General features: G+C 41.6%; 1 protein-coding gene across 1 annotated transcript; it reads left to right on the forward strand.

Annotated features, from left to right (window-relative positions):
• The first annotated feature begins 6,082 nt into the window (after positions 1–6,082).
• On the forward strand, positions 6,083–12,845 carry LOC136459869 (RNA-binding protein BRN1-like). Its single transcript, XM_066459712.1, has 9 exons — positions 6,083–6,530; positions 7,397–7,479; positions 9,597–9,648; positions 9,783–9,908; positions 10,000–10,082; positions 10,664–10,846; positions 11,276–11,618; positions 12,220–12,363; positions 12,433–12,845. The coding sequence occupies exons 1-9, from the start codon at positions 6,314–6,316 to the stop codon at positions 12,564–12,566; spliced, it is 1,365 nt and encodes a 454-aa protein (XP_066315809.1). The 5' UTR covers positions 6,083–6,313; the 3' UTR covers positions 12,567–12,845.
• The last annotated feature ends 7,419 nt before the right edge of the window (positions 12,846–20,264 follow it).

Raw genomic sequence — 20,264 nt, forward strand, 5'->3', positions numbered from 1 at the left:
TCTTCTGCACTATTTCTAAAATATAGATGCATTGGTAACAGAACCATGAAATCCCCATTGAGACTGGCCTTATAAATCTCGGAACCAACAACACCAAGTCATTGCCAAGTGCCAACTCCTCTATTAATTCGACAAAAATCGTGACCGACAACAAATTAATAATCGGCCGTTTTCTTTATTTTTCATCAAACTGTCCCAAGACATCGAGGAGGAGCAAGCACTAATAATCCATCCTATCAGCTTTGATAAAGACCTAGTAGTACCTAGTGTAAGCATCTTGAAAGAAATTAAAAGGGACGTCCTCCAATCCGAGCTTTGGGTCTGTACTGTACCCTGCATTAGTGCCCCAAATCATCATTCAGACACATCTCATGTGCGCCCTGTTGTTTATTTATTAGACGACCAATGGCATCATCAAAAAGCAAACGCCCCCCCCCCCATTCCCTAATGTCTGTTATTTGCCTTTTTCGGTCCCCCCTCTTCTTTGTATCCCTTCCATCGAAAAAGAAATGTGATTCTCGCTTCCCGAAGAATATAACAAGTTTAAACTTGATCAAACATATAAAAACACTAGCATGTATGTACCAAATAAATATTATTAGATTAATATGGAATATAAGTTTTTAGTAAACCTATTCAAAGACATAAATATTTGATAATATTTTTTTGTAAACTTTATTTATCAAACCTAAGAAAGTTTGGCTTATCATAAATTTAGAATTAATTTTTTACACTGCAAGAGTAACAGAAAATATTAGGACAATCACAACGCCAAAAACCACAATTAGGTCTATGCATGTTAATTTACGTAGACACTACATATAAAACCTATGTCCCCAATGGATAGTTTGTATAGTTTTTTTTATTTCAATCACATATTTCTCTCTCTCCATTGTTTACTAGTCACATCTCTTTATATTATGGTTACCGTGTAGACATGGTTCTTGTCTAAGAAACCGTTTTTTCATCTCTCTACTTTGATCGGAGTGCTACATTATCTTCTTTTAGTTGGCATCTAGTGAACGTAAAAATCATCTAGTTTCATGGTTGGGAGTACCATTAGCTAGTTATCGAACATCCACATCTTCTCTCTAATCACGTAATTTCGGTCCTATTCGCTTGAACTATTTTTCAGCCGAGTCAGCTTATTTTAGCTTATTCTCCCTCACAGAACACTATTGAATCAGTCGAAACCAAAGTTATTAGGACCGGACCGGAGATTGAACCGGTGAGGTCATCGGTTCACTGGTTCACTGGTCCAACCGTTTTAAACCGGTTGAACCGCCGGTTCAATTATTTTGGACCGGACAAATTGAACCGGCCACAATTACTTTGAACCGGTATATATATATACATATATATATACATACATATATATACATATATATATATACATATATATACATATATATATATACATATATATATATATTTGCTATAATTAATAATTGACAAATGATAAATAAACAACACAAATTTAATTGCACAAGTTTTTAGATTCAAAACAAAAGTGCATGATAACTGATAAGAAATGCATCTCATCTGTTACTACTTTAGCCATGTCGTGGAAAACTTAGAAAGCAATCCTAAATTAATCAAATCTAGAGAAAAGAGGGGTAATTTTGGATCAACCTCTGCAATACTTCCTGCAGATGTGAATGGAAGTCTAGAGATATCAGTTTGCCTATGAAAGACACCAGAATTCTCCCGACTGCTACTATTTTCCTTTCCCAAAGCATCAGACACTCTGCCCTCGCTGCCCCTATGACCTGCACTGTCACCTGATTTTCATGTATAAACCTATCATTGATATGACAAAACAAAATCGCATAGATCACAATGTGTTTTTTTAGTTCTTACTTTCTGCAGGAGGCCCTCTGCCCAAATCAATTTCAAGATGTACCTTCCTGGGCTGCAAATTATTCCTACAAGAAAAAGCAGCCTACATGGGTACCACAAAATGAAGTTTGGATGCCATGCTTTAGCCAATTATTCCTACAAGAAAAAGCTTTTAGCCAATTTCCAATAATACCCCTAACTAGATAAGGTCGTCCTAAGTGCATAGAGGGGTAATTTTGGAAAAACTCAAAAACTCACCGGTTCGCATGGAACCGGCCGGTTCACCGGGTCCGTAAAAAACCGGCCGGTTCAACCGGTTTTGAGCGGTTCGATTGCACAGACGGTCTTTTAAGTAAACCGGACCGGTCTAGGCTCTGGTTCGGTCTTTTAGCGGTCGAACCGCTGGCCCGGTCCGGTCCTAATAACTAGGGTCGAAACAAGCCGGCTTATGTACCAGCCAAACAGGGCCATCTCACTTTCTAAAAGGTCAAACATTTTTAACTTTGAGTTTGAACATATACAAGAAAATACTTAATATTTACAGTACATAATCAGTATCACTAGATGAGTCACTGAATGTATTTTTATAATAAACTTATTAGGAGATATAAATATTATTAATTTTTTTAATAAACATAGTTATTAAATTAAATTTAGAAAAGCTTGATCAGCACAAACCTCTCGTAACTATGTTTTATTTTGGACGGAGGGAGCAGCGTGAGCCGCTTGTGCTGATTTGTACGGCTGATTTTTTAGGAGAGAAAAATACCGTACCATGGCTTATAAGCCGGCTTACAATGGGATCATAGATCTAGTCCTAGTCCCAACCCCAAGCTGGTTTGATCTTATCCTCCAGTAATTTGACGTCAAATGAGGCGTGTGAATGGAACGGATGGTTAGTTAACACCTGATCTGATGTCCCTCTCTGGCCTCGTTCGCTAACAAGCCGAAACACTATTTCAACTGATTTGTTGTGAGAAAAAAATACTATTTTGACTAAAAAAATAAATTGAAAAGTATAGATTACTAGAGAAACGAGCCAGTCCCGTCTCAGATGTGTCCTCCTGGCCTCCTGGACCTGCGGAGCAGAGGAGGGGGACGAGAGGAGGACCAGACCAGGCCAAGCAAAGCTCACTGACGCTGAGATATGGGTGGAGTTGAGGAGCAGACATGCCAGCTCTGTTGTGGGAGGATGGACATAGGCCACGTTTAGTTCCCAAACTTTGGAGTGGCAAAATTCTTATACTGGCACTGTAATATTTCGTTTGTATTTGATAATAATTGTCTAACCGTTGACTAATTAGACTCAAAACGTTCGTCTCGCAAAGTACAACCAAACTGTGCAATTAGTTTTTGATTTCGTCTACATTTAGTACTCCATGCATATACCGTAAGTTTGATGTGATGGAGAATCTTCTTCTTGCATAGTGTTTTTTTTTTCAGAAGTTCGAGCGAGGGTTTCCTTTCCTTCGAGTCCAGTTGCCATGCCTGTCTCGTCTCTTGGTGTTGTTGCCCCCTCCTTTCCTCAGGTCCTCATGTCCCTGTCCACCATTCATTCCTTCGGTCCAGTGCCACCCTTTGTTACCATCTGCCAGGCCGCGGTGGAACCCAGGTTTTTCTTTTTGTTTCGCACCCAAACTGACACCACTGTTTATTATTATTATTATTACTACTAACCTGAAATGAAACTGAAACCAATGAACAGGCCCATTTCAGTATACGTACTATCATGAACAGCTCAAGTGCTGAACTGAATGAACACAACAAGGAGTGACTGAATGAACAAACTCCCCATGATTGATCTACCTCCAAGGATTTTTTTTTCTTTTCACATGGTTGGTTGGTTAACAGCAGCTCCAGTGTTTTATTTCGTTCCTCGTGCACTCGTGCTGCATAATAAGAAAGAAGAGTTCAATTATTGACCATATCAGATTAAGCAGTATATTTATTTACCCCTCTATCATGTTGAGGAGTCAGCCAGCTTGGCCGGTCGGGCCTAGTTATGTGAATATTTTAGCTGATCGGGTGGTGGATTTACAATCGTTCATTTTTTTTTATGCCCCGGTCTTGTCGTTGAAATTTATCTGATATCTATTTTGATTTGGTTGCGAGAGAAAAATATATATCATTTTCTAAAAATATAGTTGAAAGTATAGATGCAGAACAACAGTACATTATGCCCTAGAGGCCGTAAACGATCGTGGATTATTTACTGCTGGTTGGTTTGGTGTGAGAGAAAAATATTATTCTTGGCTGAAAATTTATAATCGTTTACGAGCAAGGGAACAGGCTGCTAGTCTTTCACCCTGTTCGCTTGTTGGTTTCAGCCAGCCCAAACCAGCCAGTCAACAGTGTTTTTCTCTCACAATAAACCAGCACCAGTCAGTCCAAATCAGTCCAGAAACCAACCAACGAACAGCCGTTTGAATTTGAAGTGGTCCATGAGTTGACATGACCTCCTGTACTCTGTTCTAGTCAACCCTGCTACGCATGCATCAATAGCTCCAGGTCTTGTCACTGTTCCCTCTCACGGTAAAAACCGGAGGACAAAATTGACCCGTCACACGTGTTTACCTACTCCTATAAGCGGTGGTCGCTGTCTCACGGAATATTTGACACGTGTATAAAGTATTAAATATAAATTAATTATAAAACTAATTGTATAGTTTATGACTAGTTTATGAGACGAATCTTTTAAGTCTAATTAGTTAAGGATTTGATATTATTTTTGCTACCGTAAACATGTGCTAATGATGGATTAATTAGGCTTAAAAAATTCATATCGTAGAGTACTGACGGATTATGTAATTTGTTTTTTTATTAGTATCCGAATACCCCATGCAACATCCTCCCGACATACATCCTAAATTTTAGTCACTGATCCAAACACCCCCTAATTATACTGAGAGTGGGTAATAAGTGCATGTCTGCGACGGCCTGAGATGTCGTATGGGGTGTTTGATACTAATAAAAAATAAATTATAGAATTCGTCAGTAAACCACGAGACGAATTTATTAAGTCTAAGTATTTCGTCATTAGTATATGTGTTACTGTAGTACTTTATTGTCAAATCATGGACTAATTAAACTTAAAAGATTCGTCTCGCAAAGTAGTCGTAATCTGTACAATTAGTTATTTTTTAGTCTATATTTAATATTCTATGCACGTATCAAATATTTAATGAGATATGGTATAAATTTTTTGGGAGGAACTGAACCAGACCTAAACTGCGTGTAGAATTTGTTACTCGAATCTATCCATCCGTTTTTCTTCGATGGTGTTTGTACTAATTTAGATTTATTTTAAAGTTGAATAAGATATTTATATAGAGAGAAAAGATATGTATACATGAACATCCGTCCGTGTTCAAATAAAATCCAAGCACTTTTTTTCTTATATTAACGACAAATATATAAAGGAAAACAGGGGGGGAAAGGCAAATGCATGAAACCGTTGCAACAAGCTAGGGAAGACAACCTCCATTGTTTGTCTCCCAAAACAAACAGAAATAAAAAAACCACCACCACACCACGTCTCTCTTTTCTCTCTCCATGGCAAGGGAAGGGAGGAAAGGGGGAGAGTAGGAGTAGATTTCACTGATAAGTTATTACTGGAAGTATTATTGACTGATTTATTATAAGAAAAAATACTATTTATTGATTGAAAAAATACAATTTATATTCATTAGGTATTAATTATTAAGGGGGTGTTTGATCCAGTGAGTAAAATTTAAAATTTAGGAGGTGTCACGTGAGGGTGTCGCATGTGGTGTTTGAATACTAATAAAAAAATAAATTATAAAATCCATCGGTACTCCATGAGACGAATTTATTAAGCTTAATTAATCCGTCACTGACACATGTTTACTGTAGCAATACATTATCAAATCATAGACTAATTAGGCTTAAAAGATCCGTCTTGTAAATTAGTCATAAACTATATAATTAATTTTGTAATTAATCTATAATTAATATAAAAGGAGAACGACTAAATTTTAGGAGCAGCAACCCAACACTCTCCTAAGAGCACTTACAGTGTATCGAATCGGTCCTATTCCTAAAGTATAATGTGACTCCATCTAATAAATAAACCACAATATATCGTATTCATTCTGGAGCAGCAATAACAAAAAAAGACAAGAGAGAGTAGGATTTGATAGATGGGAGCAGGTTCTTCATCGACTCAGCTCACAGCGTATAGAAGCCCCGATACTACCATTACATTTATCGTATAGAACCGGCTACGGTCCGCCCACTGCGGACGCTCTAATATTAAATTACTCCGCCTCCGCCTCCGCCTCCAACCCAACTCCAACTCCATCACCTCTACCACCTAAACCCAAAAACAATTGGCAGTGCAACCGCCCGCAGCGACGAGGCGGAGGCGACCGGACCTGCGCAGAGGCGGCAGCGACAACCAAGCCTTCGGCGGAAACCCTAGCAGCAGCGGCCGGAGCAGGAGGCAGAGCGTCCAATGGCGGAGGACGGGGACAAGGCCGCGGCGTCTGCGGGGGAGGCAGGAGGCGGAGGAGGAGGGAAGGACGGCGGCGAGGAGGAGAAGAGCGTCAAGCTCTTCGTGGGCCAGGTGCCCAAGCACATGACCGAGGCCGACCTGCTCGCCATGTTCCGCGAGGTCGCCGCCGTCGACGAGGTCACCGTCATCAAGGACAAGGTCACCAAGGTCTCCCGAGGTGCGGATCTGACTGCCACCCGGATCTGGGCTCGCCACCCTCCCTCCCCCGCGCCCGCTCTCGCTCGATTCGCCACAATGCAGCGCTGTTCCCTCGCGCCTGAACTCGAGTCGAGTGCTCGGTCCGAGGTGGTTTTGCTTCGCTCGGGTTTGGGAGCAATGCCGCCGGTCGGAGGAATCTGGGGTTTTCGGTTAGAAAAATCTGTAGCGTTTTTGGCTTTGTTTTTCCGCCTGTGGGGGATAGATTTGCTGCAATGCTGCGGGGAGATCTCGCGTCGAGTCCTCTGGTTGGTGGGGTTTCAGCATTGATTTCGACTTCACTAGGCCTGAATTGCGTTAGCTTACTGTATGTATGTATTTGCTCCATTGCATGTTTTTGAATCTCTTCCTTTTCCGTTTCTGTTTTTTAAATCATTTTCTGTTGGCTCCCTCCATATTTTCATTTTGGATTTTTGCAAAATGTATATGTAGAAAAAAAAAGTATGCGTCACTGTTGTGGCTTCAGCTTGTTTTCGAGCAATGCAGGCTTAAATGTGACATAATTGTGTGGAATCTGTGCTATATTTAGCTGCTTGGTTTGGGTTGGCCTCAGGTAAACTTGCTTCAGATGGCAATTTGGTTGGCGCTGGCGTTTATGATGTGCAAATTGAGTTGGCTTTTCTGATGTGGAAATTTAGTTGGCCTTGGCGTTTCTGCAAAAATAGAATTAGAAAAACTACCCTGATTCACTTAAAAACCTATTTGTTACGTCGCACATTGACATGCTAGTTTTCCCCTTCTTGGCTATTTCCTTCACTTTGTTTCCGTCATTTTGCCCATCTGCTTCTCGATTTCACCTCAGTTTTACATGCTCTGAACATAATGCAGGGTGCTGCTTCGTCATATGCCCCTCAAGGGAGGAAGCTGACAAGGCGGTGAATGCCTACCACAACAAGCGCACGCTTTCTGGGGTATGCGACCATTCTAATCTTGTTCTGGTAGCAGGTTCCTTCTTTCCAACTGCCTAGGTGGAATTGTCAATGACTGAACCCACTGTAACACCTTTAGCTCCTTCTGGATCGCTAATTATGAAAGTATCCCATAATCTGGTTGGCAGGGGCCACATTGTCAGCTAATGTTTGCTTTTGGCTGTCCGGTGGGATGGGATCTGATGAGTCTTTCGTGGGGCACTTTAGAGAAACTGAATTTAGTGACTGCGACTTTGGTGGTTGGTTCAAAATTTAGGAATTGGATTTGTTTAAAACTTTGGGCTCCAATTTCTAACCATTAATAGTTTGTGAAGCTGTGTGTGCAAATGATTGCAAGACGTTAACTCATTCTCAGTTTGTAGATTCTCTGGGGACTGTTTCATTTCTGATTTCAAGGATATATCTGAATAGTGTCAAGCCCAGTGGCAATCATTTTTTCTTTCTTTCTTGTGTATCCAATAAGAGGAATATATGCACTTTAACTTCTCTTGAATGAGTTCTTGCTGAATGAAGTTGCTCGGAATCTGTTTCCTAATGCAGATACATAGTAGTGCTTTTAAGAGCATGCTAAGTAGACAAAGTAAATACACACGTAATACAACCCTTCATGAGTAGCCTTTAGGTTGACTAAATCTTTTCTTTGTTACTTTGAGTAGGATAAACTGGAGAACCATTACAGACCTGGATCATGATTGCGATGTAAAATACATCTTATTGAGTCTTTCTATAAGGCTGGTGCCTGGTAATCTACTGGTTGCTATTATGGTATTTATCAAAGCTAGTCAGTTTATCCTCATTCCTAGAAACATAATGTCCACGGTTTCCAACATTGTAAGCTGCGGAATGAGTTGGTCTTATGTAGATAGGAGGAAGATTTCAATTCATGGTCCTGCCAAATGTGGGAATGTTGATAAAACATGTTCAAGTAGCTTATACCTACATGGGGGTAATAATGAATGTTTTAGTTGCAATTTTGTGCCGATTAATAGACGTGATTCAAGAGGAAGTTCTTTTCTCATTCTGCAGTATAATCCTATGTAGCATTAGAAACTAGTCAAAACATCTAAGCCAACTGACAGTTTATATTTGGTGGGAGCCTGTGTTAGGCTATGCTGCAAGTAGCAAATGTAAATGCTCTTTTAGGGAACAAGTTAGGTCTATGACAACTGAATACTGATATCTGGTCACCAACCATATAATGGCCTAGGCTTGTCACCTAACAAAAATTAGACCACCAAGTGGCTATAACACTTTAGCATCCATCTTGGTATGCAAAATCAACCTTTTTGTAGCTTCAATTTTCTGGCACACCTAACTGTGGCTCCGAACCAAACAACAAAATCAATATGGAAAACTTAACTCTGGGTGTGGTCAATTCTCAATTGTGGCCTCTGTCATATAAAACATGACCAGACTTTTAGGTCACTGCAACAGTTGGGTATGAATAAAGTTTCTGGACTAGGTACATGAAAAATGCATGATTCTGTCTCAACTAGCATCAGTTGCAATAAAAATATATTGCTTTTGTGGTTGTGTATCTTCTTGAATGTTTGTTATTATGGTGCACAAGTTTTCTTGAAAACATCATTATTGCTCTAGGCCTAGACGTTTGATAGTTGCTGGAAATTGATACTGTTTACTGCCTTCACTCAGTGAATTGCATCAGAGAGTGACTACATATCTAATCCCACTCCTGCTAAGATGCGTTTTTTGTTCAGATATGAAGTAACACTGCATCATTTCGATTTGACTAGCACTAACAGAGGCAAAAGTCAATTCACCAAATGAGGATGGTGATACAAAGCATGCTGTCAAGTCTTGGTAGTTAGACCTATATATCCTGATCTTGGACAAAATTTGAAATGCTTTGTAGTTGGTAAACATGGACTTTTTGGAGCCACTGAGAGTCTGAAACACTTGCTCATTATTAATATTTTCTTTTAGTCATATAATCTGTTAGCTACACTTTGTGATGCCTTGTTTGGATATGGTGATATGGGTGACACTTTTCTATGACACTCATCAAATATCGATCTTGTAGAATTGTCTCTGCTTTGACAGTCTCTGATTACACTCTTCTCTGTTTCTCTTTAACTCAGGCATTGAGTCCTTTGCAAGTAAAATATGCTGATGGAGAGTTGGAGAGGCTGGGTATGATTACTGTTTAAGTAGAACTTTCTCTTTGCCAGCGATTTTGTATGGGGATATTTGCTTAAGACATTGTTGCCTGTTTTTTACTGATATCCAAACAGTGCACTCATTTTTCTACTTGTCATGACATCCAGAACATAAGCTTTTTATTGGAATGCTTCCGAAAAATGTAACGGACACTGAGTTGACTGATTTGTTTTCCAAATATGGGAATGTCAAGGATTTGCAAATTTTGAGAGGTTCACAACAAACAAGCAAAGGTAATTTCCTGCATAGAAGTTTCTTTCCTTATGCATAGAATGATAAGCATTGCCTCAAATGTATATTGTCAGTTAACTTTGCTCTTTGCAGCTGGCTGTGCCTTCATTAAATATCAAACAAAAGATCAAGCATTGGCAGCTATTGAAGCTCTAAACGGGAAACACAAAATAGAGGTCTGTCAAAAATGAGTTCGGATATCAAATCAATTTTTTATATATTTTTTTATTACTGAGATCTTATAGCATATAGGCTCATAGCTTAGACTGAATTATTTATTTTATTTACTGTCCAACAGTCTGAAGTAACAATTTACGTTTGCTCTAGTCAAATATATATGTTCAAAATGATGCCATTCAGGACTTTTGTAGCCACCCAGTTTTCAGCCACTTCTGCAATTATTTCATTTAGTTTGATTGTCTAAGTATGCAAATCTATCCACACCCACCCTTAATTTCTTTAAGTTGTCCTGAATTTTCCTAGAAAATCCTACCTGACATTTTTTGGGTGAGAATCCTACCTGACTTAAATCTAACTTTCCATATGGTGCCATGAATATCTGGGGATGCGGCAAAGCCTGAATTTTGTGGCTGTTTAATTATTATATTGTTATTATTCAATTTGTACATAAATTATGAAGTAAAGCTCTTTTTTGCATTTTCAGATTGCCCATTTGACACTATATGAATTTTCTGGATTTCTTTAGGAAACCATGTTTTTTTGTTCATATTCCAACAAGCTCTAATATATTTTGTAGGGTTCTAGTGTGCCGTTGGTCGTCAAATGGGCCGATACAGAAAAGGAAAGGCAGGCTCGGAAAGCACAAAAAGCTCAATTACAGCTATCTAATATGCCCAATGCAAGTCCAATGCAGCAGTCTTCAGTATTTGGAGCTTTACAGATGGGATATATGCCTCAATACAATGGATTTGGCTATCAGGTGTCTTCTGCTGTTCTTTTAGCCTTCTTTACATTTTACAGCCATATCATAGAAAATGCTCAGTAGTTATACCAAGGGCAGCACTCTTCTAATGGTATTCTGCTTTCAAGTTTTTTTTTCCTTCACAAATTCTCTCCACCAATCCTTGTTCAGAACATATGATTTATTAACTTCTGTTCTTCTCACTCATAACATATCATCTGCAGTATTTGAATTCCTTCCTGCTTGTTCTTTGGTAAACATATGTTGTAAACGGAAAAGATCTATTCCATTCAATTTTTCGAAACTCTTAGCTTTACTCCCTTGACATTATATTATATTGATTCTTAAATAATACATGTTATATGTGGAAACTCCAAAAACCGAAATCTTTGCCGTAAATGATGATCAACATCAAATTTAATGTAGTGTGTTTTATTTCCTGTGCAGCCACCAGGAACATACGGACTTATGCAGTACCCTCTATCTCCTATGCAAAATCAAGGCCCCTTCCAGAATATGCTTCAACCTCTTAATCAAGGGAACTCAATAAGAGGAGTTAATCCTGAACTGTCTCCCAGTTCAGTTCAAAAGTCATTTAATGCAATGCAGTTAGGCAGCCCTTATCCTGCTATCCCTGGTATGCAGTATCCTGGATCATATCCTGGTGGTCCCACGAACAATCGTCCTTTTGGAAATTCTCACAATTCAATTTCGATTAAAGTTCCAAATTCGAATGCCAATTCCGCCATTTCTTCTAGTCCCAGCAGCAATGCTGGTGGACAGGTCGAAGGTTAGCCACATTCGATACTCTATTCTATGCAAAGGGAGAAAGACTATTTGCCAGAGAATTCATGTGGTCATTAGCGTGTACTTTTTGTCTCTCAAGTCTCAACGTTAAGTTCCCTAGCAAACATGTACTCCCTCCATCCCAAATTGTAAGTCATTCCAAGAATCTTGGAGAGTCAAAGTTTTTCAAGTTTGACCAAATTTATATAACAAAATAATAATATTTATCATACCAAGTAAGTATCATTAGATTCTTCATTAGTTATATTTTCATATTATACCTATTTGATGTCATCAATCTTTGTGTTTCTCTCTATAATTTTAGTCAAACTTGAAAAAGTTTGACTCTCCAAGATTCTTGGAATGACTTACAATTTGGGATGGAGGGAGTACATTTTATAGCATGATGTGCACGATCCTTTGTTTCACAAAAATGTACATCAGTACGTAGGACAAAAATGATCGGTAGCCCTTATTATAATAGCTGTGCTATCAAAATCCATAAGGACCATAACCCCCATTATACAATCAATTAATCTGTCTATCTACCACTTCTATAACCGATACCGTATTGTGTTTTAAAACCTATAATTATCATGTTACAGGTCCTCCTGGAGCCAATCTATTTATTTATCATATCCCACAAGACTATGGTGACCAAGAGCTTTCCAGTGCCTTTCAGAGTTTTGGTAGAGTACTAAGTGCTAAGGTGTTTGTAGACAAAGCAACAGGCGTCAGCAAATGCTTTGGTAAAATCTCCCACCCTCTCTATCTTTCGGCGCACAGCCTGCTAACCGACACATATAACCTGGATGCAGGTTTTGTGAGCTACGATTCGCCTGCTTCTGCACAGGCAGCAATCAATAGGATGAACGGGTACCAATTAGGCGGTAAAAAACTCAAAGTACAACTCAAGAGAGAAAACAACAACAAGCACAGTAAACCTTATTGACAAAAGGCCAGCAGCTGTTATGACCATACCACGTGATCCGGTCCTCGGTACATATTTGTCGGATAATTGACCGTCACCACATTGTTTCTTCTGCTCCCCTACCCCCTCAGGCAGCTAGTGAGATCTGGGCCTGGGGAGAAACCGTGTACCCTCTTTGTTCAATTCACATTCTTGGAGATTCGTCACCTCGTGTAATTCATTGCAGCAGCCATAGGCCGTAGCAGCAGTTTGTACCTTGATCAGATCACTCGCTGCCGATTCATTCAATTGTTACCTCCTCTAACTGACAGCCAATTTCCATGCTAGAATTCGCTGTGGTTTACTGTAACAATCGTTTATTTGCTGCATCATTTCCTGACGAAGCGAAACGATCCATGGTCACAGTCACAGGTCACTGGCGCGGTGTCACCCCATGTTCTGAAGAAGTTTCAGGGCATGGTTAGTGGGGCAGCAAGCAGCGTGGCTGATTTTGATGGCTGAACAAAACAGAGTGGCTGGGTCACAACTCACCGGGCTGTAGATGAGTAATGGAGCAGTTAGGGTAGGAGGTGGCGCAGCAGGACAGGAACAGCTCGGAATGGCTGTGCCATGGCCCGCCCGTGGGCGCCAGTGGATCCGGTAGCTGGGGCCTTGGGACGAAGACACCAGACTATCTATGGTATGTGATGATGAAGAGCTTTATAGCTATTTGGTGGCAGCTTGCAGCTGGGTGCGTGCCCTGCCAAGTCGCCAACAGCAGCAGGGTAGTATTGTTGGATGGATGAACATAAATTGTTGGGAAGCAGGTGAGTATCGTTGTCTTGCAATCAAGACACATCCGCCCGCTAACCACAAGTCAGGCTCATTAGTCGTCGCTGACACCGACCCACGACACTGACCGCGTCCGAAATCGGATTCGGACGCCTGGAGCGACGCCGGCGCCAGACAGCTTTTGCATAGACAAAGCAAACAGCTCCTTGCATTGGTTCGTGGCCTGAGAACCTTGCCTGAGTCGGGCATCCATCCCCTTATAGAATTTACAGGATGACCTAGTGATAGATCTATTTACAGGATGACCTAGTGATAGATCTAGCATGTATATTGATATTTGGGATAAATAGCAAGTTCTAGATTATGAACTAGTACGGGATTTACAGATAGAGTGAGAGAGAGAGGGGTTGGGGAGGTGCAAACCATCGGCCGCCTTCGTAGAAGACGAGCTTGTCATGGCGTCCTTGTCGGTGAAGCGGTGAGGTCCGACGGTAAAGTCGTGGACGCAGTGGCGGCGGTGCAGAGGCGGCGGTGGCCGGTGGCGGTCTTCCCGTCGCTGGCAACGCCCCCTCATTAGATCGGTTTAGGGTTAGGATGTAGGTGGGGCGTCTGGCGGCTCAGGTGAACTTCGTGTCTTGTGCCCCGGCCCCCACCTCCCTTTTTATGACGCTGTGCGACGGGGGCCACCAACCATGAAGCGATTGGGTGCCCCCGATTAGGGCACGGATCTAAAGGTCCAATTGATCAATCTAACATTCCTCCCTTGATCTCACCTTATGACTTAAGCTTAACTTACTTACTTTATCTTGTTCTTATTTCATCACAGATCAGTGTATAAAGCGTGCCTCATCGTCACGGTCAGTTGCCATTAGATTAAACAGCTACAATGCACCTCTCTGTTTTGAAACAGATTCTCAACTAGGCCCTTATTGTCCAGGAATCATAGGCTTTCTTTTAAACCCATGCTGGCTAAGTATTCTCTGAACACGCTGGGTGGTAAGCCTTTTGTAAGCGGATCCGCGAGCATCTTTTCTGTTTTTATATGCTCAAGACTAATTATATGATCCCAGACTTTGTCTTTCACAACATAATACTTTATGATAATGTGTTTGACAGCACCACTTGACTTATTGTTGTGAGCATAACATACTGCTGGATAATTATCGCAGTATAACTTGGTGGTTTATGTATGTCGTCTACCACTTTCAACCTGGGCACGATTTTTTCAGCCAATTCACCTGCCCTGTGGCCTCATAACATGCTACAAATTTGGCATACATTGTGGACGATGTAGTGATGGTTTGCTTTGAGCTTTTCCATGATATAGCTCCTCCTACAAGAGTGAACACGTATCCTGACGTGGATTTTATGTCATCTCCCGCATAATTAGAATCTATATACCCCTCTATGTGCAGAGAATAAGATCTTCTGTCATTAACATGAGACCCTTCGTACCTTGCAGGCAACGCAAAATTTTCTTTACTAATTTTCAGTGTTCTATTCCTGGATTACTCTGATATCTGCCAAGTAACCCGGTAACAAAAGCTAAGTCAGGGCGAGTACACACTTGAGCATACTGTAAACTTCCGACAGCTGAACTATATGGAACCGCTTTTATTTGATCGATCTCATATTGGTTCCTAGGACATTGAAATTCCCTATATCTGTCGTCCTTGACTATGGGAGCAGGTGAAGACTTATAAATTTTGCATACTGTATTTCTTTAGAACTTTTTCTAAGTATGTCTTTTATGATAATCCTAAAACCTCATTTTCTCTATCTCGGTGAATCTCTATTCCTAGGACGAACAAAGCTTCACCGAGATCCTTCATATCAAACTTTGAGGACAAAAACTTATTTGTTTCCAGTAGTAGATTAACATCACTGCTAGCGAGCAAGATGTCATCCGCATACAAGACTATGAAAATGTATTTTCCATTCTTGAACTTTGCATAAACGCAACTATCCTCTACATTTTGTTGAAACCCAAACTTTCTTATTGTACTATCAAACTTCAAATACCACCCTCTCCTCTTTTCCTCACTGGCAGGCTGGTCCCAAAACTCTGACACACAACTACAACCATCTCCTCACCTCTCATATGTAATACCCTGGTGTTACGAGCTCGTTTAGCACCGCGATTTAGGCCTAAGTAAAAATTTACGAAATGAATTTTCTCGGATTTTTTTTATTTTAAATGTACTTGATGCGATAAGTGAATCCTGTGTGACTCAGTTTTGTGGACTCGAACCAACGCTAGTTAAATTTATCTATGAGTAAAGTTATTTAGGAATGTCGGGCAACAAATCTGGCCAATAGATATCGAACGATTTGTTATATTCGATTAAGCATGAAAAGCAACTTTTATAAATAAAATAAAATCTATTAATAAATAGAACAATATATATATATATATATACTCACGTGTTTATTTTGATAAGCACGCTCAGTTGAAAAGCTTTGGTCTAGTGACATGTTTATGTTTACGTATAGACTCGTTTTAGTCCCTAGATAAATTGGTAACGTATCCGCGACAGCTGCCGTCCTGACCGCTTGAATCACCCAAATTATTGCGTCGCGCCGCACTGTCGAGTTGATTGCTTGCTCTTTCTTTTTTCTGTCTGCTTCTATGCCGTGCCGTAACTCATGGAGCATGTGTCGTCCCTGCTACTATCGTGTACTGGTTCGCTTGAAATTTCCCTCAGGATTGCACGTAAAAGTGGCCCCGGTCGCAGTGATGATGGGACGCATCGCTGCCTGGCCTGACCCTACCGGCCATGTTAGGCCAGGACGTCCTGCCACGCCGTGTTGATGAAGAAGGTGACAGAGCCGCTGTTGTCTCCTTCCCACTCGATTCTAAAAAGTCGCATATCAGCAGTTGCCTTAACTGAGTCTATTAGCAATTTGATTCAGTATTTCTATCTGGCTAGACCTGTGCCGTGACAAGCACAAGCTATGAACTAGCCCTTCCTTGCACAAGCGCCTATTATACTGGCCAGGTGTTGTTCCTCCCCATCTCTGGCTTGCTGTCTTTCTTTCAATCAATGTCTCTGTCTGCCGTGTCTCTGTCTATCCTTGCTTGTCGCTGCGCCATTGTTCCCTCTACCAGGCATGTAGGCCGGCCACCCTAAACTGTTGCTACTGCTGTCTCCTACCCCTACTTCTTGAGGAAGCCAAGCCGCTACCTGGCACTGCTCTCCGTCCCAGCTCCAGTCCGCAGTACCCCGCCATCGTCCGCGCGCTCTCTGCTCTGCCCCTTCCGTTTCCCCTGCGCGCCCGTGCCGGGCTCGGCCGGGTCCGCTGCTGCCTCCACGCCAGGTCGCCTCGCTGTCATCCGCGTTGTGCCGTAGCGCTACCCTCCCTTCCCCGCTCCTCGCCACCGCAAAGCACCCAGCCGGACCGCGACTAGCTGCTGTCCCGCAGCACGCGCCATTGCCGCGCCCGTAGTCGCCAAAGCCACCGCGCCGTTCGTCGATGTCCGTGGCCTGGTCTCTCGCGAGCGCATGACCCCTGAGGCCTCACGCTGGTCCGCAGCTCCCTTGGCGCTGCCTCGTCCGTGCCGGTGCGGCTCCACCGCGCGCAGCTCCACCTCGTCTCGAGTCTCCTCTACGCCGCTGTCGTTGGGCCGCGACTCCCGTGCGGCCGCGCTCATGGCTGGACCGCCTTGGTCCGCGCCGTGGGTAGGCGAGCCGGTTGTAGCCGCGTACCTCCCCGTGCGGGTGCCCATGCAGCTCGTCGGCGGGCTTCCCGCCGTCGCCGTGTCCTTCCCGGCCAGGATTGATCGCCGGCCGGAGCTCCTCGGCCTTTGCTCTGCTTTGGAGGATGAAGAAGGGTGAGAATCCAAGAAGAAGTTTTATACAGGGTCCTTACTGTGAAATACGAGACTCATATAAATAGTGCTCTAGATCTAGCGTTAAATAGAGAAAAGCATAGGGTCGTTTTTGCAAAAATCGCTGGTTGGTTGGGCTGCCTTGCCGCCTGGGCCATCGCTCGAGCTAGGCCGGCTTTTGGCCGCCACGCCTGGGCCGGCATGCTCCGTGTTGGTGGGCCATCCGTGCGGTTATCGCTGTTGTCGGGCCGCTGGCCGCGCGCCCGCGTTGGGTCGCCACGCCCTTACCGCACCGCTGGGCCGCGCCTGGTTAGCAGGCCGCACGCACGGCTGCTGGCTCAGTTTGTTGAAGCCGGTCCTCTTTCATTTTGAGGTATTTCCTAATTAAATGCTGAAGCAGATTTAAAAAATCAATATAAGATGGTATATGAATCCAAAAATTATGAAACCAGTTTTGTTGAGTCTCTAAAACCAGGATCTACATGTTAGTATATTTTGTTCACATAGTTTGATAATATTTTTGGAAGCTATATAATTAATTTAAGGTACTTAATATTATAAAAATATAAACTTGTAGGAATTGTTATGATTAATTAGTGATAGTATTGGATCTGAAATTTTTACAGTAGGCTCCTAACAATATTAGGTACTCACTGAAATTTTTGTAGCTCCAAAATAATTAGCTTGCTAGATAGATAATGATACCCTATTTCGAATAACGATTAAATCGATACAACAAAATAAAGAAACAACTTGGTTTTATATAACTAAAATATTTGTTGGGAAATACGTCTTATTCGATAACACGAATATGTAGCCTAAGTACGGTCGTCGTCAGAACTAGCTCGTTAACTCGAGAGGCGTAAATCATATTTTACGAGTCACGATTACAGCCGATTAATTACGTCTTTACATTGCATCGCATTGCATATCATATAGGTACAATGATGGACCAACGGATCAATTGAAGGATGATTGGGAATCCGAAGATGGTGTAACGGTATTCTCTCTAGGAGATGATGTAATGGGCTTTCTATTCAGTTCATGGTGGATGATCTGAAGATGCAGATGCTAACTTTTTAATATATATCTTACCCAGGCTAGCCTTGGTGTATAACCCCTACTTTTCTACAGTTTAAATTATATTTGTGCATTAAGTTTTAAGGAGTTGAATAAACCCACTTGCATATATACATCTTTATCCTATGAGTCTTACTAGTATGACATGATTATGTAGATTGCTATGCTACATGACTCTGGTAGAAGTCGAGTGATTGTCTGTCACTCGCGAGAGATATAAAATATATTATGGAATTATTATCATTTGGAAAAATATAAATTGTGGAAAGAAAAATAGTGACTGGGCAGGGATATAATTTGGGTATTGGTGGGTGTAAGAAGTTGTGTCGCCGTGGACGCGGGGCATAGCTTAGTTACACTGCTTTCCCTGTCTGTGTCGGTTAAGGACCGATCGTTGCATAAGACTCTAGGCAAGTCACAGACTTATTATCCCGAGCACATACTTGTGTATGGGCGCTTGGAAGACTTATTGCTCTCTTGCCGTCGATTCCGGCTCTTTACGGACCGACTGTCAGGATTTCTTTTTAGTAGAGGACGTCCTTGCACCGCACTGAGTCCGGGACTTAGGGGCGGGGGCTTGGAGTCCCAGCTTGGACGAAGACCTAGGACCCTAGGACAGGAGGATGACGGATTGGTCCTGCTTGTGCCCGGGGTACAAGCGGGGTGGGTGTTTTTGGGGTACCTGGTTGGGGGCATTGATTCGCGAATCACCGGGAAATCCGATACGGCTTGTCTACGGTCTAGCACCGTAGTAAGAACTGAAAGATGAAAGATGGAATGAAAAGAGGAAATCTGATTGCTTACCACCTACTTAAAAGTAGCATAGGTGCTTACATAGAATGGATAGTTAATGAACCAATGCGGCTATTAGTAAAAATCGAATATAAGAATGCACGCTTAATAATGCTTCCCGCAAATGCAATAAACCCACCTGCCGGATAGTTTTACATATCCTTGGAGTCTTTTCTTTCCTCCTGTCGGATAAGTCTTGCTGAGTACAATTGAGTACTCAGGGTTTTATTCCCCCTGTTGCAGGTGACGGGTGGATGCTAGAGCTGACTCTTGCGTGTGGATCTCTCCTGGTGGGCTCAGAGATAATTTACTTTACGCTGCGATTGTAGTTTTTATTTATAACTCCCACCAACTGTTTTTATAAATGAAAGCTTTATAATCTGTTGTCATAGCTTATATACTAATGCTTCATCATGCCATGAATATCTATTTATTTTCGTTCTACTTCTGATCATATATTTATATTCCGCTGTTAAATTAAATTACTCGTAACTCTAATAATATGATTATATTCCGTTGTTATAATAATAAATATTATACTCTAATGTTATATTAAAAGTGACGTAAGAAATGATTAAGAATGATGTAAGCTTTATTATCTCATTTGTGATCCTGATGTAAAAATATGGATTTTTGAGTTCTCTCCTAGGGTGTGCCCGATGAAACCGAGTAATGTAGTGTTCTTCCTTGGGTGCTTAGTGTCTAATAGAAGACGAGCACTCCTAGAAGACATTAGATTAGGCGGTTCTGCCACATCATATTTCTCTCACCTCCTCACTCCTCTCATGTCACTTTTAGCGTTTCATCGAATCACCCCGCATGCACGCAAAAGCGTTAGGCGATTTTATTTCCTAAACCACATAACTAATTTTCATTTCGTTTGCATCACATTATTTGTATTGATTTTATCTATAAAATAAGACCAATATTGACTATATTTTTATACTAAGATTTGTGGGCATATGAAATGTGGGTCCAACATGTCACTATTTTTTTAAAATTCAAAACATAGTCAATATGGGTCTTAACTTTTAGATTTAATCAAGACAAACAAAATGGTGGAAATGGATCATTAATTAGATAAACAGTTTAGAAGATATAATTGTTTGTCAAAATGTTCAAAACAGTCGTCATTATTGAGCAAGGCAAGGAGCGGCAGTGGCGGATCCGGCGTTGCCGGCCGAGCAGCAGCAGCGGCAGTGGCCGGGCGAGCAGGCGCAGCGGCGGCGACGGTGGAGTCGCGAGAG

The sequence above is a fragment of the Miscanthus floridulus genome, chromosome 6, assembly GCF_019320115.1.
Source record: "Miscanthus floridulus cultivar M001 chromosome 6, ASM1932011v1, whole genome shotgun sequence".
Lineage (NCBI taxonomy): Eukaryota > Viridiplantae > Streptophyta > Magnoliopsida > Poales > Poaceae > Miscanthus > Miscanthus floridulus.

Excerpts from the sequence above, each read along its gene's own strand:
- LOC136459869 (XM_066459712.1), top strand. The coding sequence starts at position 6,314 with ATGGCGGAGGACGGGGACAAGGCCGCGGCGTCTGCGGGGGAGGCAGGA. Across the intron at positions 7,480-9,596 it reads ACAAGCGCACGCTTTCTGGG|GCATTGAGTCCTTTGCAAGT; the intron begins GTATGCGACCAT and ends TCTTTAACTCAG. Across the intron at positions 9,909-9,999 it reads TTCACAACAAACAAGCAAAG|CTGGCTGTGCCTTCATTAAA; the intron begins GTAATTTCCTGC and ends TGCTCTTTGCAG.